The following is a 19,435-nucleotide window of genomic DNA, read 5'->3' on the forward strand; positions in this document are numbered from 1 at the left end:
CTGACCAACAGTTTCAACACTCTTAATATTATTCTTGATATTAAACTTTGGAAGAACAAGTGCCATTTCTCTACTTGAAATTGTTCTTAGCAGTTTTTGCACAACATCAGACAGTGGCTGGACGAAAGAAATGGACAAAACCCCCTGCCCCACCTAAACCAGCTGCTGCACCGGAGTAAGTCAAACAGATTCTCTCAGGTTTAGTTCTAAACATGTAGAAATAAATACAGACATCAATTAGTTATTATTTGATGGTTTGCATAAACTGTATTTCTATTTGTATTCCTAGACATTTACCTGCTCCTAATCCTCAGCACTGTCTCCTGGACACAAAGCTCTGCCGCAAACAAGGGAGACCTTCAGCTGACAAGTACAGTGATATGAGACCCATAAACATTAATAATCACAGTTTATGAAGTGTAGTCATTATTTTGTACTTTGTTTATTTGTTTTTGCAGCTAAAGAACCGGGATGCAGCCAGGAGACACCAAATGGGCAAAACGGAAGAGCAAAATAAATTAATTATATGCTCTTTAAAATGGGCAGAAAGTTATGTGACTACTTCTAAAGTCAGCCATAATGTACTTCGTAGGCGACAGAACGAGTCCGTTGATCAAACCGTTATTTCTGCATAACAATCTTAAACTACATGGAAATCTAAAAGTAATACTTGACAGAACAATAACTACACTAAGATGATTAACCGCAAAAAGATTTTAGAGACCTAAATGTGCAGTTTTGATTTACAGCGGCCCCTAGCGTTGTATTATAGACTTGCAACGAATATATCTGTCCAGACACGACGGTTGCCACCACAGTAAAAAAAACACAGACAATGCTTATGTTGACACAGCGAAGAGATCACGCGTGCATTAGTTTTGTATATTATATTGCATTTCTGTCAATCGATCCTATTAAAACCCCGTAATGTTCCTTTATCAGAAGAAATACCGGAAACATGTAAACAGCTGGTTTTTAACCACGGTTTTCGGTTCTGTTTATCGAATATTATTACTTAAGGCATTGTATAATATAGAATAAACACAAATGAACACCCGTATAGAAACTGGGGAACACAGGATTTTCTACATTTAATAACACTGCGCTCTGGAATACTTGATTCTGATTGGTCGGTCGGCACATTCTGTGGTCCATAATTCCCAGATAACAACTGTTCAAAACTAACAGTTTGTAATCCGTAGCAATATGTAGCTGTGGATATTCGTGCACATAATGGAGCACCATCAAATGTAGTAATTTAATAAGAAAAGGCACAGGAGATAAAAGAAACTAACAGCCACTACGGACAATGTTACAAGGTGAACATGGGGCTTAAATAACAGGAAACATCATCAAGGGAAACCGAAACTCATTTAGTTGTTTTACAATTATTTAATCCTGTTCCACCGTCAGCTGTAGTCACATCAGTTCCGTGGGAGAAACTACAACAAGGGTCCCTGTACCTTTTCGCCAAAAGCAGCACACCACACACCCCTCTGGTCTCCACCTCCGTTCATTTTTGAGCGCATCCCTGTTTGATTGTGTTCCGGAATGGATGGCAGATCCCCGATCCCAGGTTTCTGCTCCGACCAGGGGAACCGTTCCGGAGGTGGACTACCAGGGAAAACACCTTGTTACAGCAACTTTACTGTACCGCAACATAAGAAAAATTCAATAATGCATTACGTTGGCAAGCTTTTGTTTTTGCAAGAGTTTCTTTAAATGACATGACCTTATGTGTGGTCCTTCCCACTACACCAACTAAAAGAGAAAACAAGACACCCCTACTCCTTCACGTGAACGCCCTAAACAGAGAAGTAGAGGAAAGGAAAATGGGTAGAAATGAGATTGGCCCTTACGGACAGGCAGGTCCATTTTAGTGGTTTGTCGTTGTTTATGACTATGCGCTAATTCACAGAGAAATAAAATGCACCGAAAAAAGCTGAAATCTTAAACGCTATTCACAAATGCCTATTAAACAGTTTAAAATCATTGACTATTGAGAATCCCATAGTAGTTTCCACCATACTTTAAATTTTTTAGGTAAATGGTATCCACACCTTCATCAGAAGTTTGGCCAAACTACAGCACGGAGACAGGACTTCTCAAAGTGACAAACAATCATCTTGTCTGGATTTTAGTGACACTTTTTACATAATATATCTGCATATTATATCTTGCTGCATTAGTCGGCCTGAACATTTGTCCTATTGTGTCACTTTTGTATAAGATAAGCAGCCTCTACCCTAATAGGTTTTGTCTTGTTTTCTTTTGTCAGTCTGCTGACATGTGAGTCTGATAGCGCCAGGTCCGGTTGGATTGAATGCTCAACCTCATGATGACAACAGATGATGCCTTCGTCAACAGAAGGTAATGAGAGTCTGCAGCGAGTCAGGTGGTGAATGGATGCTTGCAAGATACAGATACAGGATATTTTCATGCAATCATATGTACTCCTTAACAATGACAATGTGCACCAATAATACGATTATCTCAATCGAGTAAGGACTTAATCGCAGTAACATGTTTACACAACATGAGAACACCTCTTTGCTCCCATTTACATGGGAGTTTTAGTAGTCTGATAGTCTTAATACACCACACAAACAATGATCTCAGATACAGTAGGTGTGTGTTACTGGCCATCGTTTTTATATATTTGCATCAAATATAACACACCGTTATGTGGATGTATTTTATGGTTAGATCGGTGCTGTTATGAATATAGAAATATGATGGTAATGGTTGTGTATGCTGTCAATGCATTCACGCTGTTTCTGTGTGAAAATGAGGAGCAGAGGCCTCTGACAGCAAAATGTTGAAGGTTAAACATCAGACTGAAGTAATGTAATCGCAATATTGCCAAAATCCTATTTTAATCACATTATGAAGGTGCATGATGTAAACCTAGTCATTGTCACGGTTTTCACACATTTCACATTTCTGAAGCAGTTCACGTCAGTTTTTCATTTCAATTCGTATTAAGACTGTCAACATTGTGTTAATTAATACAATTAAAGCAGTGTTTCTCAAACTTTTTAAGCCATTCCCCACTTTGGAGGTAGGATAGGGGTCCGAGCCCCACCTGTCCCCAATTGCCAAAAATAAAATATTAATAAACTTCGGTACCTGTCCTGTCTTTGTTTTCTCTGCTGGTGACGAATCTCCATTTTTCTTTACATTCCTTGTCACAAACCTCTGACATAAAACATCAGATTGCAAATAAATGTAAGCCTTACTTAAAACCATTCTTGCAATATAATGTTATTGTTTTGAGTATATGGTCAATAATAAAGTAATTAATAGAGACAGGCACAAAAATGACAAAATGTCCACACCTTTGTCGCGCCCCACTTGTCCTGTCTATATTCCCAACCAATGGGGCCCGCCCCACACTTTGAGAAACACTGTATTAAAGGCAGGGTAGGCGATCCCTTTCCTGAAACATTTTTTGATTTGCTGGTTGAAAGACTCTTTACAACTTCATAGCAATCGCTAACATACTGTATATAAACATGTATCCACAGAGGAAGGTGCAGAACCATAAAATGTTCATCCGGTCAGAATGCAATGATAGGTTCTCAATTGTCAAACTATGTATTTGCATACTGCTGCTCACGCAGGTTATCTTCCGTCATCATGGAGATCTTGTGTTTTGGAAGAGGCGTGGCTTTAAAGACTGCGCTGATGGGCAGGTGGGATCCTGTGCTCAATGCTAGCTTCCTATATTGTTAGCCTCTCCGAAACCACCTATTCACATTCATTTAATGTGTTAACACAAATAATTTGTAAATAATAAATTCTTCTCGTTGTTTCTTGTCATTTGCAGTCAGTCATGCGCATGACTGCACTTGACTGTGATTGTCCGGTAAAGAATCCGTTGTCATTCACCGTAAGTAAAGTTGACATTACAGTATTTTAAACTTAAATTTATAGATCAATAATAAAGCTGTATTATAGGCTGCCACAAATGTTATTTTTAAATGATTGCAAAGATTGTTTTGCTTAATTTTTCATGTCTTGGATGTGGTGTTTACATTTTTTAACCATTTGTGAGCTCTGTGAATCTCTGTTGTATATGATATCATTCATGTATGTGCAGCCATTGTTTAAATTTCTGTTAAAGCAAATATTCCTTTTGGATCTAGTCCTTTATTTTTACCTTTTTATGTGTCTGACAGGAACTGATATTTGGATTATACAAAACCGTGTATGTTGGACCCATCAGGTTGACTGTTGTTTTTAAAATAAAGGACACTGATTCATTCTGCTGACAAATGTGCCCACAGTAGACATATGGCAACAATATATCATGTTTAGACTGCAATACCAAACTCAACCGCTAGATGTCTGTCCCAACCGGTATCTTTAAATGCGACAGTTAAAGGACCCGTTTAACGAATTGTTTATTTATTAAAATAAACATACAACACGATTTAAAAATTAACTCAAACACACAAGAAAAATTGGTTTTCTGCACACAGGGTTAAAAAACACATGTGTAAAATGAAATATACTGCTGTATCTTTAATGTTTTGGGCCTAATTTACTTCTGAAGATCCTGGATGTCTTGTTCAGACAGATGGCTTCATGGATACTAGCAAATTTCATCAGATGATAAATCAAAACCTGACTGTCCATGCTAGGAGTCACATAATGGGCTTAGTTCGGCTCTGTCAAAAGGACAATGATCTAATAATAAATATCAAAATAAAAATAAAAACGGTCACTGATCAAAAAAACGAAGCTTCTGCCATAGCCATCCCAGAAAATGAGTCAAGAGAACTGAAGAGGAGACGGACCAACTTAAAGGAATTGTCTCAAGTCTCTTTTCAGGTGTTCTCCAAGCTTATCAAGCATTATAGGTGAAGACCGAGCTATTATGTCGGCAAAAATATGTTTTAAAAGGGAATGAATAATTATGAGCAATGTGTAGAAAATCGCATTTTTCATAGTTACATCCTATCTAAAATGATCCAATAAATGGTTCGATTTTTGTAACATTTTTAAAAAAAACACCCAAAGGGTTTCTAAGATACTTTTAATTTGAAATGCAATGTTCCACTTCCGCAAGACAATTTCTCTAAATCGTCTGTTCTTCCGCTGTTTGGTTACGGCCAGTAACGTAAACTCGTTTTCTTTTTCATCATGTAGTTTGTATAAACTCTGTTCGAAATGAATGTTTGTCGATAAAAGGGATCATCATGGCGAGGATTGGAGACATCATTCATCTAAACGTCGGGGGCAAAAGGTTGGTTATTAAATGAGCTGCATATCCTGTTAAAATTAGATATTTGATAATATAAAATGTCAGGATGTCACTTGGTTAAGTATGTGTGTAGTCTTTATGAAAATAAACGGCTTAATCTATCCGCGATTACTCTTGTTGAACCTATTGTAACTATTACCTGGCATTTTTATAAACATCTGCATTCCTATACAAGCAGCTGTAAGGCCTGAGGTGAACTTAATATGCACTAAAGATGTGAAGTTTAAATGTTATAAATGCGCAACTGTAATTTTAAAGTGCTCGAATCTGTTTGTACAAGTAGATGTGACACCTAGATTTTGTGTGTGTTTTGGAACAGATTCAGTACCTCCAGACAGACCCTGACATGGGTTCCTGACTCATTTTTCTCAAGGTTTGTAATTCTTTAAGTGAAAACTAGTCCGTTCAAGTAATTCGATTCAATTCGGTCATTATTTACTCACCCTGTTGTCATCTTAAACCTGTGTGGTTTACTTTCTTCTTCAAAACACAATAGAGGACATTTTTTAACATTTTGGAACACATTGACTTCTAATGTATGGACACACAACTAAAGCAAGTCAATGGCGATCAACCATTTTTGTGTTACAGACATTCTTCAAAATATCTTTTTATGTTCTGCAGAAGAGAAAGTCATTCCGGTGACAAGACTAAATGACAAGGGGGGTGTAAATAATGACAGAATTTTCGTTTTGAAGATGAATTATTACTTTCAGTTTTTCAATTGGTTGTTGATTAGTTAACTTTTGTTTATACTGTACATTGTCTTGACAGACACAATATTAGATTATTAATATCAGATCAGAAACATTGCAGATTAGAAAAGTGTGTTTGCCTAAAGGTCTATCTATAAATCTAATAATTAATCTTATAAATAAATCTTATGGAAGACCTAATTCTAAGTGTTTTTTCTTTGTGTAGTTTATTAAGTGGCCGGATATCGACATTAAAAGATGAGACCGGAGCAGTAAGATTTTCTTTTTTACTTTGAATGAATGTTCAACCTATAAAACACTATAAACACTTTAAAAATGCTGCTCAGTTATGATTTTATAATTTTTCTCTTCCAGATTTTCGTAGACAGAGATCCATCTCTATTTGCAACGATTCTGAACTTTCTGCGCACAAAAGAGCTCCACCCCAGGTACGATCCCAGGTTGCTGAAAGAATATATTGAAAGTAATTGGATAACATTTTGTTTTTATTGCAGGTCCATAGATGTTCATCTACTCATGCACGAGGCAGAGTTCTATGGAATCACTCCACTAGGTAAAGCCAGGAATGGGGTTTCCCATTGCTTATATGGAAGAAACATTTTTCATACTTTTAATAATAATAATATTTCATCTGCATGTCTGGTCTCTCACCACATCTCTGTATCTCCAGTGCGAAAACTGCAGTTGTGTGATGAGTTGGATCGCTCCTCCTGTGGGAACGTCCTGTTCAATGGCTACCTGCCACCACCAGGTGAGCATCACCGGACATATAGCCTATGAAAATACAGCTCTGGTTGCATAAAGAAGCTGTAGTTATAATTCTTTATCTGTGTTTGTTTTTTACAGTATACCCAGTGAAGCGCAGAAACAGACACAGTGTGGCAGGACCGCAGTTCATGGGTGGGCGTTCAGGGCCGGTGGAGAGAGCACCCGTGAGGAGAAGCAACACTATGCCACCTAACCTGGGCAATGCTGGCATACTGGGCAGAGCTGTTGTGGAGGAGCGAGTGCCAGGTCTAGATTCTGCTCCAGTTTTCTACCCTTATGTTATTTTATTTGTTACTTTGCTCAGTTATATTATTTTCCTTTAGTACAGTTTTTTTTCTCTCAATCAATGTTTAACTTTATTCCTACATTTCAAAACATCTACTTTAAATTATTTATTTTATCGTGTGATTTCTGTTCTCAGGTCCGGTGTCTGACCCAGGCATGGTCAGAATTATATGCGGTCATCATAACTGGATTGCTGTGGGTTACGCCCAGTTTGTTGTCTGTTACAGGTAGAGATTCTCTTGAACTGACTAATGGTTATGTTTTGGATTTATACACAGCACATTCTCACAATGTGAAACTATTGTTCTTTATTTAGGGTTAAGGAGTCTACTGGCTGGCAGCAAGTCTTTACGAGCCCACGGCTAGACTGGGTGATTGACAGAGTTGCTCTTAATGCTAAAGTCATGGGTGGTTCACTTGGGGACAATGACAAGATGGTTGCCGTGGCATCGGGCACAGAGATAATCTTATGGGCTATCTGTCCTGATGGAAATGGCAATGAAATCGGTAAGAATTTCATAATGTTCTAGATTGTGATATGAGCTATGTAAACAAACAAACATGGGAACAAAAAACGTACTCTTGTCTTTCAATAATCTTGATTCACATTAACTGAGCGTGTTTGTTCTGGTCTGCAGGTGTGTTCAGTCTGAACGTGCCTGTGGAGGCTTTATTCTTTGTAGGAAATCAGCTCATTGCCACCAGCCACACGGGTAAAGTGGGAGTGTGGAACGCTGTTACTAAACACTGGCAGGTAATTTCAGGCCGACTGTTGCATTGTGTTTCCCATTTCCTGCATTTGTTTGTGTACTGATGAAGCGTCTGATTTTGTAATGATATGAGCAGACGTTTTTTTTTCTTAATGTGTCTACCTGTCTCTATGCAGAATCAAGATGTGGTTCCCATCAACAGTTACGACACAGCTGGATCTTTCCTCATATTGGGCTGTAATAACGGATCTATTTACTACATCGGTGAGTGTCATAACTCAAGCGTTACACAGTGTGGAGGTTTTGAACAATGTTTTTTCAATTGTATTCAAATTCACAAAGAGAAATAAATAAATGTGTCGACAACTTCATTTGTATTTTGTAGTTCATTTGATCCACTAGATTAAATAAACTGGACCACGTTGTGTATGAAATATAAATTCCTTATGTAATTTTATTAAGCATTAATGTAATGCAGGATTATATAATAACCTCAGGAGTGAAATAAAATCATCCAACAGCCATGTGAAAAACTGACAGCATGACAAGACACATGAAAACTATGATAAGAATCGAGGTTATTAGATCAAAAAATATTCTTGAACTTTTCCTTATAAGAAATACAACAGTAATATTGTACATGTTTTAAGTATATACAAATATGAACTAGTTTTCTCTGCAGTATTTGAGCATCTTTTTCAGAGCATTGTTTCTCCAGCTTTGATTTTCTGAAAATAAATTCAAATAAAAACAACATCTTTATTTGAAACTTGGTAGAAATATTGTTAGCAGTTCATAGAATGAAACAAAAATTATCATTTTAACTGCACACATATCTATAAATAGTAAATTCAGAAAAACTGTTTTGTTTTTAAATGGTCTCTTAATTTTTAATTAATATATGTATTAAAGGTATATGTGATGTCAGATTAAGCTCCCTTTACTATTTGTTTATCAATGTTGAAGTTGTTTTGGGTATTCATCATGAATGTGTGTCTATGTCATTTAGATGTCCAAAAGTTTCCACTGCGAATGAAGGACAATGATTTGTTAGTCACTGAACTGTATCGAGACCCCAGTGAAGATGCCATCACTGCTCTGAGCGTCTACCTCACACCTAAAACAAGTAATTTGCCAGTCTTACGCAATCTAACACATTCAGACAGACCTTCTGTAATACCACATGTATGACCACTCACACCAATGCTTTTGTGTTTGTTAGGTGACAGTGGGAACTGGATCGAGATCGCGTATGGTACCAGTTCAGGCACTGTGCGTGTTATTGTGCAGCATCCGGAGACTGTGGGATCTGGTCCACAACTCTTCCAAACCTTCTCTGTACACCGCAGCCCTGTTACAAAGATCATGCTGTCTGAGAAACATCTCATCTCGGGTAAGCATCTATACAAACTTGCATATTCACATATGTGAAGATTATAGCGTCTATAGAGATATAGAATTAATGAAATGGCACACTTAAATTCCCATTTTCCTTTTTGCAGTTTGTGCTGACAACAATCATGTCCGTACTTGGACGGTGACACGTTTTAGAGGCATGATATCCACCCAGCCAGGCTCCACCCCCCTGACTTCCTTTAAGATCCTCTCATTGGATGATATCGATGGCCATGGTGGCTGTTCTGCAGGCACAGAAATCGGTAAAATGAAAAAAGCTAAACAAGTTTGTTTATTGCAGGATGAAGAATAAACCCGTCTGCACTTTACTGATGGTCCTTGGGACAAAACGTGTTGATTGTTTATTGTGTACTCAGGTCCGTATGGTGAGAGAGATGAACAGCAGGTGTTTATCCAGCGTGTGGTTCCTGACACTGATAAACTTTACGTGAGGCTCTCATCCAATGGGAAAAGGTCCATTAAACAGATCCATCTATATGTGTATAAATGCTACACATACATTTGAGCACATGCGCTTTACACATTATCTCTTTCTGAAGGGTGTGTGAGGTGCGCTCTGTGGATGGGACATCCATCACCTCATTCGTGGTTCATGAATGCGAGGGATCCAGCCGCATTGGTTCCAGGCCGCGCCGTTACCTCTTCAGTGGTCATAGCAATGGCAGCATCCAGATGTGGGACCTGACGACGGCAATGGAGATCGCAGGAAAAGTTGACATCAAAGGTAAGTGCAGAAGAAGACAAAGAGCATATAAATAAATATGGGTATCTTGAATTAAATAATTTTTTGCTTTTTAAAGTGACATACAGTGATTTCAAGTTTTACGTATTATTATGACTCAAACCTATAGAGCGCAAAGCGAGTTTATCTACATGAAATCCAGTACCGTATTTTTATTATTCTTTTTTGCTTTGTATTGATCTCTGTTGCTTATTGTAAAAGCTCTTGGTGGTCCAACTGAAGAGGAACTGTTGGAACTTTTAGACCAATGTGATCTTGCACTGACTCGAACCCCAGACATGAGTCCTGCCGTCTCTCTCACACACTCCTCTCGCAACTCAACCTGCAGGTATGCACACCTTCCCTGCTTCTTGTATTGTAAAAAAATACAAATGAGGCGTTAAAAAGACAGAACATCCAAAAATAAATAAAGCTTAAAAATACATTTTATTCTGATCCTTGAAATTCCTCTCCATCACCAGTAGTTGGCACTGCATGCTTATTTAGACTGTCTCTTCTCTCTTCCAGTCTTCAGTCCCAGTTAAGTGAGATCGGTCGAGCAGGTGCTGCTTTTCGCGGTCCTGTTCCTCTGAACGGTAGTCTCCCTCGCCACGCACCAATATTACCCCTCAGCAAACCTCGTGAACTCCCGCCCCAACTCGGCCTTAGCCAATCCTCCCTCGCCAGTACCTCCAGCAGCGGCAACAGCCCCCATCCGAGCCGAGCCCCGCTTGACCGTGACGGCCTTGGAGCTATCCGAAGAGGAAGCTTTGTAGAGCGATGTCAGGAAAGAGCCAAGTGCTCAGATATGAGCAGCCTGGACGCGGGGAGGCGGAGTTTAGCTGTGTGCAGTGAGCTCGAAGCACGGCTTGGCCTCAGGATGCAGTCACCATTCTCTGCCCTGCAGACACCAGCAGCATGTTCAAAGAGAAGACCTTCACCTGTCACCCCAAGCCCCACCCCCTCTCCTGTCAGTCCAGCGAGATCAGAAACACCGGTGTCTCCAAGACGACCTCTCACCTCTCCAACCAGTGAGACACCACCCAGTGAGAATTCGATTGGCCATGAAAGCTCCACCTCTCCACCTTCCACCAGCCCTAAACCCCATATGAATGAAACTAGCTTTTGAGGACTTTTAACCTGAAGAATGTCTTCAAGTTGTCAAACAGACCGTGTTGTCGGAAATGCAGGTGCCTTATAATATTGAATGTGAAGTCTTTAAAAGAGTATGTAAATGATAAAGCAACATCCTTGAGACTCAAAAAAAAAAAAGATGGAGAAAGACATTGAAAGAAATGTTTTGCATTATGTACATGAAAGAAATATTTGCATTATGTACATTAACTAACACACTGTAACTGTATTAAAGTGAAGGCTTATTTGTTTAGTCACACCATACAATAATGGTATAGCTTCAACATGGTGAGGCTTTGGTATTTCATACATCACACTGGTTGTTTGTGCACCGGCTAATGTAACTGCATGAACAAAAAAACTAAATATATCTAAAAACTGTTATATATGGCTAAATATCATGGTTTCTATTATAAGAAAGGTATACTATTGCAGAATTTAAACGAATTCTTATTTCAGGTGTCAGGCTAAAAATTTGGTAGATTGTTTACCTTAAAGTAGTAGTTCATCTACAAACATTTGCCCATTGACTTTTCATAGTAGGAATAAAAATTACTATGTAAAGTTAATGAGCACAACTACTCCTTTAGTCTGTCATTAACAGACCAAATATTAGCTAATGAGTCAGCCTTTGCTATCATATGGCATTACTGCTATATGCAATAATGTGTTAAACTAAATTAAAATGTGTATTTAAAAACAAATAAGTGGAGTTTACTGTTTAACAGTGATAAAGATGAGTTTGATGGACTCTGGGACCTCATATTCACTCTGTACTGCTTACTCTTGTTATAGAAAACACTGGAAATTGTATATGTAGAATCATCCAACATTCACCAAAATATCTGCATGTAGTCTATAGACATCAGTTGGCAGTTTACATTAAACCAAATAGGAGTGGGTTGTTGTGGGTAAATGCAGGCAGCAGTTCTGCTGGTGTGCCTAAAAGGGTAAACACGGGCTGTTACTGTATTAAAAACATCAATGCTTCATAAGGATTGTAGAGTTTGTAAATAATATGTTAAACAATGCACACACTATTTATCTAATACTAGGATGTCTTAACTTTGTGCTTCTGTTCATATAATAATTTTTTATTACAAGCTTAAATTAACTTGCTTTCCGTCTAATACAAATGTGGATGCCAGCTATTGGAATATTGGTTTATATGCAATTGTTAATAATGTTGTTGAAAAAAGGAAGTATTTAAGATTAAGAGTCAGTTGATAAAAAAAATTTTCACAACACAATAAAAATCTTTTTTTTCTAAATTGGTTTGCTCGAAATGCTATAGAAAAAGTACTCTTTAAAAATAAAAAAATAGTTTATTCTCATATAAATAGCTGTGGATGGATAGGATTTAATAAATTAGACAATAAATAAAAAGGCGTATTGCTCCATAGCATGAGAATATACTAGACATGTATTACTGATATTTTATGACATTTATCGCTGCAGCAGTGTTGCATAAGTAACCAAATTCCCAAATCTAGATTGACAAAATTCTAAAAGGATACAAAGATTATTGAAATATCATGTAAAACACTAGAAAATACAATAATTACATCTACTCTATTATCAACACAGTATCAAATGATAATCTCTTCAAGATTATGCTTCATTGAGCGTGGTAAAGCAATAGTTCCTGAAAAAAAACTTCTAACATTTATTCCTTCTCAGGTTATTTCAACCCAGAAATAATATAATTTTTTAGACAAGCATGGGGATAACCACTGAATATCTGTGAACGATGACTTACTGTGTCAGTCACTATCGTTCAACTTTTTGTTAATCATCATTCCCTTTCATTTATCTAAAATATAATTTAAAATCCTTGGTGTGCTCATCAAAAAATAAACAACTAAAAAACAATGACAGAAGTTTCATTTCTGATTAACTATGCCTTTTACCTCGCATCTCCAAGTGCAGTTTAGCTGCCTGAGCTCTCCAAAGAGCCACTTACTAATGAATGTCTGAAAAGAGTTCATCCTTCAACAAGTCACCAAAGACCAAGGGAAGAAATACATCAACCTTCCTCTCATTCCCATTCCCAAGTTCAGCTGCCCTATAATGTCATCGCTAGGTTTTCTTTCAATACACCTTCATTGGCATCTAGACCGAACTTGTCTAGATCTTGGCATCCAGCATCTCCAGAAAGAGTTTGTGCATTGGTACGTGGCCCTCAGTGTGTAGCCGACAGAAGCAGCGGACGGCTCTGTGAGCAGTCTGCCGTAACAGCGGCAGGGTCATGAGCAATCTCCCAGCACGATGAGGCTCGGAGGGTCTCTGACTGCTCTCATAGTCCTGGAGGGCTTCGTGGAGAGCATCCTGGAAACTCTGCACGGCATCTGCGCCCTCTACGTTCTCTGCATCTGAATAGAAATGATTGTCAAGGTCAAACGGAGCTGTTGGCTGATTGGGTTAGCGACCGATTGAGTGTTAAACCCTCTTTTGTGTTTACTTTAAGTCATGTTGGCTTTTATTGTTCACCCTTTTTGTCAAACCATTGACGCTTAATGGGCCAAGGACATCTACTGTATGTGTCAGGAGTTAAAACAATAGTACCCTCAGTGTTGTCTGTCTCCAAAATGCCCTGTGGTTAGATGTAAGCTGGGAGACAAGGCTGATGGTTTGTTTGAGAGCCAGCATTAGACGGATGTATTGATCTGTGCGCTGGACTGCTGTACACATATTGATTGTTTTTGTCTTGGTCAATTTGTCTGTGACTAAAATGAGAACAAAAAATGAAAACTAAGAGGAAGCGATCTATAAACACCATATGGATTTGGAGTACTATTCTTAAAAAATGTAGAAAATAATAGTACTGAATAAGTAGGTGTCCAAGGACGAAAAACAGTCTCCTGATATATGTTGCTCCAGATTTTAATGTCGTCGTTCATTCATATTTATTATTACTTTAAATGTTGGAATGTGTACGTAAACACACCTGAATTGGCCAGAGACATGGCTTTGAGAGTGACCATCTCCTCCTGGTTCAAGCCCATCTGTTGGTATTTGGAGGCGAGATGTCGCAGTGCTGTGTAGAGATCATGCAGTCCCGCGGCGCTGCACTGACTCTCGTTCAGTCGCATGTCCTCTGTGAACTGAAGTTCATCAGTCAAACCCTGAGACCTCCACACCACATTCAGCACCAGTGTCTCCATCCAGCCACTCTGAAGCAGGGCCATCTGATCCACCAATGAAAGACCGGAGAACCCTGGATGACATTATGTCGTATCAATATTCCAAAACTTCGTCCTACGGATTAAGTTAACTGTTTTCATTAAATTTGTTTTTTTTCAGTTTTAAGCTGTTTACCTGGTATGTGCTTTGCCCAGCCAATCATGACCAGTAGTTCTCTGTTTAAAAGGTCACATAAGGTCAGCAGTGTTTTAAGGTCACTGTCGGGGGTCGAGGGGTCAGGAGCAGCTCGCAGGGTGGCTGGTTCAGAAACAAGGAGCTGAGAGATGACTTTGTTGCCTGAAAAGGAAAAGCTGTTTAGTTGTTTCTAAAAAAATCTGACAATGTACAGGCTGGAGAGCTTATAGAGACTTATTGATTATGATGTTAAATCCATAAGCACTTTAAATCCTCAACCATATATAATCCTTTCCTTTCTTATATATTGGAAACTTAGTATCAAGATCAAAATATGTTAACAGCAAAATATATTTCTGAGACTTACGGATTGTTTTGCCTGGATGTGTGTAAGGGTTCTGTGTTCTGGTGAAGACAGAGGTGCCTGAATCCAGCCTGCGCTTGTATTTCTGTCTGCCGCCTCTTACACGGTCCATGCGCACACCTGAACAGGTCAGATGAACTTAGCGTGTGTTTTTAAGACCAAGAGATAAAACTTCTACTTATGTTCACAATTCTTATCATCACAGTTTTACTAGTTCCTTAAGCATTTGAGAATGATTACATGTTTGGTTCAAAACATTGAAAATCAGCCATTTTATTAAAACTTTTTGGATTGAGAAAAATGCACAAAAAAACAGTATTTGTAGATGAACAAAAAGTTGGACTCACCCTCTCTCATCATGCCGGCGCGCAGGCACTTCTGAAATCGACACGCCTGGCATGACTTCCGTCGTCTCTTAGTGATCTCACAGTCATTCACCACAGGACAGCTGTACTCAATGTTTCCTGAAACATCAACAGTCAAAGCTACTTACAATGTATACATTTAAAACCAATTTCCTTTTTGATCATTTTATTCAGGTACGATGTGAGATGGGAAATAATGAAGAGAGCTGAACTCAAATATATACCATGTCAGCACCACAACTCAATGTCAATAAGCCATGGCTCTTCCTTAAAACACAAACAAACTAAAACTGTAAAATGCTAAACATTTCCAGAACACAGTGAATTCCTTTCTGAAATTTAACCGGGTAAAAATCTTCCTTTGTACACAACATTATACAAGAATATTGAGTGTTCAAACATGTCTGCCATTTTTGCTTAATCAAACTTCAAATCCATTTGTTCAGTCTTTCACAAGCTGAGCTTTCACACAGAAATCCATAGAAGCCCAGACAGAGTCCATGTATTGATTTATACCGCATCATAGTTGAATCACTTTTATTACGAATGTTGTGCTTTCCCAGGGGCCAGAGTATCGATCACTGTTCAGCAGCCATTAATGCGGAGAGAAGCAGATCCCACAGTTAAATCTGATCAATGGATTTCTCTCAAACACAACACTCGACAAGCCTATGTGAGATTAGACATCCATTATGTGATTGAACACTTCAATATATTGATATGTTAACACACTGCGTACCGCTGGACCCTCTCTGCCCAAAGCCAAACCCAATACATTTGTTCTCTCAGCCTGTAACCTAATTATTACTTTTAATGTAGTTTATAAACAGTCTATCATTCAGACTTCAAGGCCGGATTATATCTGTTACATATATTTAGACAAAATGGCAAAGCATTTCCTATTGCGAATTCAAAATGTATACTATTATTGTTTAAATTATATTACATAAAATATATAGAAGTCATTTTAATATACAAAAAAAATCTTTAATACATTTTTAATTATTGAACAATGTAAATTTAATATCGTCTGATAACTTTATTTTTGTACAATACTCGCCGACTGCGAATAAGCAAAACTCACAGAAAAGACACATGTATTGACAAAGTCTTTTGTTCCCGCTTATGATGTGTGTTGTTTAAACAGCACACTGAGTATTCACACACAAATCAATCTCGGCCAGATAGTTAGCTGATGCAATATTGATCATTGTATTTAGCACCTTAAGCCTCTCACACACTCATTCGAACACTTAACAAACTTTCATTGCCTTTCTCATCAACTAAATATAATGTATTTTTGATGTCTATGTATTTATATCTGTTTTGTTTCAATCTTTTTATTATATTGCTGTAGAATAGAGCCATACAAGCATTTCAAATTGTCATTGAACTTTATTGTGTTAAAATATAAAAGTTTGCAATATAGAATATTATCATACAAATATTATAATGTACTTCAAAGTGGACAATTAAATATAAAGATGCTTTCATCTGACGTAAGCGCCTGGCTCGAAGTTAACTTCCGGTCTGTGCTTGTTTATCTGTGTGGCTAGTGGCTAATAATATAACTATTTATATATCATTACAATTTTATTCGTATAAATGTATATTCGTATTTTATTGTATAATTATTGTATTAAACAAACAATTTGTTGGATTTGACTGTATATCAATTTTATGAAAAAACAATTTGTTGAACGGGTCTTGTAAGTTTAGCCAACGGTTCTTCTACTGAATTGTAGACGAACAAGAACAAAATAATTTTTATTTATTTATTTCGCTTGTGAACAGAAATCATCTGCAGGGACTCTATTCTATGTGGATGTATACCGGAAGTTGAGTTCAGCCCACAAAAGCGTGCATGCACAGTGACGTTTGTACTGTACATAATGCAATAATGTTTTGCAACTCTTCAATTCTACAAAGGTTTCGGTCTTTACCTTGAATGGTTCTCTTGAAGAAGGCCTTGCACGCCTCACAGGACGCGACGCCATAGTGATAACCGGACGCGAAGTCTCCGCACACCAGACACAAGCGTTTGGGCCCGGGGTTCAGTGACGGGATGTAGTCACCGCTGAGGATGATGGGAGAGTCCGGGTTCAGATGACTCTGGGAGAAGAGACTGTAGCCGCTACTGTCCGAGGCACTGCCGGGACTGAACGGCGTTGCGCTGCTGAACGACGTGCTCTGAGGGCTGACTTTAACCGGCGGATCCACGGGGGACGGAGGATCATCGGTTGATGACGCATCTAGAAGACTTGGAAAGATCAAACAAAAAAGTTTCGAATTTTTAAAAGTAGCTACAGTCATACATTTGACAAGCTCTTAAGTTTTTATAATGTTAATATTTTTTAATGAATCACCTAATAATTAATAAACATAAATTATTACTACAGTAAAAGCCCACTTATTATTTTTGATGTAAGGTAGCAGAAGATGAAACAAAACAAAAACAAAACATTGGACTTTTTGAGGACATGCATAGGCCTATTGTTAGAAGCACTGGATTAGGCTACTTAAAAAGTAAATGTTAAGTAACATTTTAAAATTACATACAAAGTCCAAACATATAAGTCTTACACTGTTATAAAATAATATAGCACAAAACAAGAACAATAAATGGAAACTTACTCATGCTGGTTAAGAAAATGGAAGTTTTCATTCAGGCAAAACTCTTTCAGATCCATAACTATATTTACCAGGAGACTGTAACTTTAAAAAGGAGAAAGTAAAGAAAGCAGTAGAGATGAGAGGGAGGGGAAAGAGCTGACACACTAACCAGCATCTCCACAGATTGAGGTTTATTTAACTGATGCAGAGAGATGGGTGGGGCCAAGCTGATTAAAACCCTATTGATGAGTTCTCATAACTGACAAGTCAAATCCTCAAAAACAACAATGCATGCAGGCCAACTGCAAATTACTCGATAAAGGCTAGTCGTTACAAAAAAGATGATTCAACTTTACATTTACACAAGAATGGAATTAGATAATCATAAAACTGAAAATCTAATGAAGAGCTATTTAAAAATCTTGTGTTGAGTATATATGCTTTATTGATATATTTGTGTAATTTTCTTTCCATTGTAAGGCCACACCCCAGTGTGTTTTGTTGTATGTAAATAAATACAAAGACAGTTCTTATCTGCAGTTGGCTGAGACACCAACAAACCACTCCACTGAAATCATTGTCGTTTCCTTGTTGCTGCCTTCCTTCATTGTTGACAGTGTCTACTTTGAGTTCTCTTTACTAGAATAACAGGAACTCTGCATCACTAGAACCTCTCTTGCCCAATCATATGGAATTCATTGACTGATTATTAGTTTTATATCAGCTATTTTTTATCATTGTTTTATTTAAATGTCTGTATTTTTTCATCAAATGTGTTGTTTTACAACCAAAATTGTATGGGGGTGATAAACATAGTGAAAAAGGAGATGATTATGCATATTATTATTGTATAGTGGAGAAGTGAAGATGTTTAGTCAGTATATCAGGTTTTGTATAGATGTGAAGATTACTTGAAGGGGGTGTGTACTTGTTCTATTACAAATCTGTTGATCAGTCAAATGCGCTGAGGTCTGATATTCAGCTGAACTCTTTGTACTGAAGTGACCCACTATGAGAACTGTAACGGTACTGGTATGATGCAATATTACACAAACTAACTACATAGGGTCCACGTTTTATGTGGTCAAAACAACCACATCCATGAATGCTGTATTTAAGTCACGTTTTATTTGTTATTTTTGCTTGCTTGCTATTATAAATAATTTTGTGCATGTGTAACAATTTTTTCCAAGCACGTTTTTTGTACACTTGGCTTGTGAGGAGGATTAGAGCAATTCCTAGAATTTGGGGGGGTCCACTTACATCATACCTTGACCCTGTTTTGAGTGTGAGGTGATGACCCTGTATTGCTGTATTATGGGACACTGACCCATTTCTGATCCAGCGCAATAACGGCATCTATCTCAGGCAGGTGAGAGGATTAATGTCTAGGCTTCAAGTAACACCTGTCTCGTTCTGCACAGGCCTTAATCCGGGAAAGGCCTCCTCAGCAACAAATTGAGACAATTAGTTTTGTATAATGCCACGCCCCTTTTGTACTCATGCAGAAACATTTCCTATCTTCCTATTAACATAAGATCTCTCGCTCAAGCATGCAGTGTGTGGTAGCGCTGATAATGGGGCCAGTGGGTGCAGCGGGTTGTGCCAGTGTATTTCTTTCCCGCAGCGTCATGGCGAGAGAGTTAATCTGACAGACTGCTGACTTTCATCTCAAACGCACACTTCAAACACTTCAACCAGTCTACCACACTCGCACGTCGAATGACCTGAAAAGTGTTAAGAAGTGGGTCAGGGA

At 38.0% G+C, this 19,435-nt stretch overlaps 2 protein-coding genes across 4 annotated transcripts; one reads left to right on the forward strand and one right to left on the reverse strand.

Annotated features, from left to right (window-relative positions):
- The first annotated feature begins 5,032 nt into the window (after window positions 1–5,032).
- shkbp1 (SH3KBP1 binding protein 1) lies at window positions 5,033–12,867 on the forward strand. Of its 2 annotated transcripts, XM_079466032.1 has the most exons (18): window positions 5,033–5,251; window positions 5,589–5,642; window positions 6,191–6,236; window positions 6,340–6,413; window positions 6,480–6,538; window positions 6,656–6,736; window positions 6,832–6,999; window positions 7,175–7,265; window positions 7,355–7,545; window positions 7,677–7,792; window positions 7,925–8,012; window positions 8,758–8,874; window positions 8,971–9,141; window positions 9,251–9,406; window positions 9,521–9,617; window positions 9,704–9,888; window positions 10,108–10,234; window positions 10,414–12,867. In XM_079466032.1, the coding sequence occupies exons 1-18, from the start codon at window positions 5,205–5,207 to the stop codon at window positions 11,012–11,014; spliced, it is 2,469 nt and encodes an 822-aa protein (XP_079322158.1). In that variant the 5' UTR covers window positions 5,033–5,204; the 3' UTR covers window positions 11,015–12,867. The 2 variants fall into 2 exon arrangements, with proteins under 2 accessions (XP_079322158.1, XP_079322157.1); XM_079466031.1 differs by having other exon boundaries at window positions 5,059–5,251; window positions 6,340–6,538; window positions 10,414–12,287.
- esrrd (estrogen-related receptor delta) lies at window positions 12,095–17,888 on the reverse strand. Of its 2 annotated transcripts, XM_079466034.1 has the most exons (8): window positions 17,701–17,849; window positions 17,010–17,326; window positions 15,049–15,165; window positions 14,705–14,821; window positions 14,338–14,499; window positions 13,967–14,236; window positions 13,585–13,745; window positions 12,328–13,391 (listed from the first exon to the last, which is right to left on the reverse strand). In XM_079466034.1, the coding sequence occupies exons 1-8, from the start codon at window positions 17,754–17,756 to the stop codon at window positions 13,377–13,379; spliced, it is 1,215 nt and encodes a 404-aa protein (XP_079322160.1). In that variant the 5' UTR covers window positions 17,757–17,849; the 3' UTR covers window positions 12,328–13,376. The 2 variants fall into 2 exon arrangements, with proteins under 2 accessions (XP_079322159.1, XP_079322160.1); XM_079466033.1 differs by lacking the exon at window positions 13,585–13,745 and having other exon boundaries at window positions 12,095–13,391; window positions 17,701–17,888.
- Window positions 17,889–19,435: the final 1,547 nt, after the last annotated feature.

The sequence above is a fragment of the Barbatula barbatula genome, assembly GCF_947034865.1.
Source record: "Barbatula barbatula genome assembly, chromosome: 10".
In the NCBI taxonomy this organism is placed as follows: domain Eukaryota; kingdom Metazoa; phylum Chordata; class Actinopteri; order Cypriniformes; family Nemacheilidae; genus Barbatula; species Barbatula barbatula.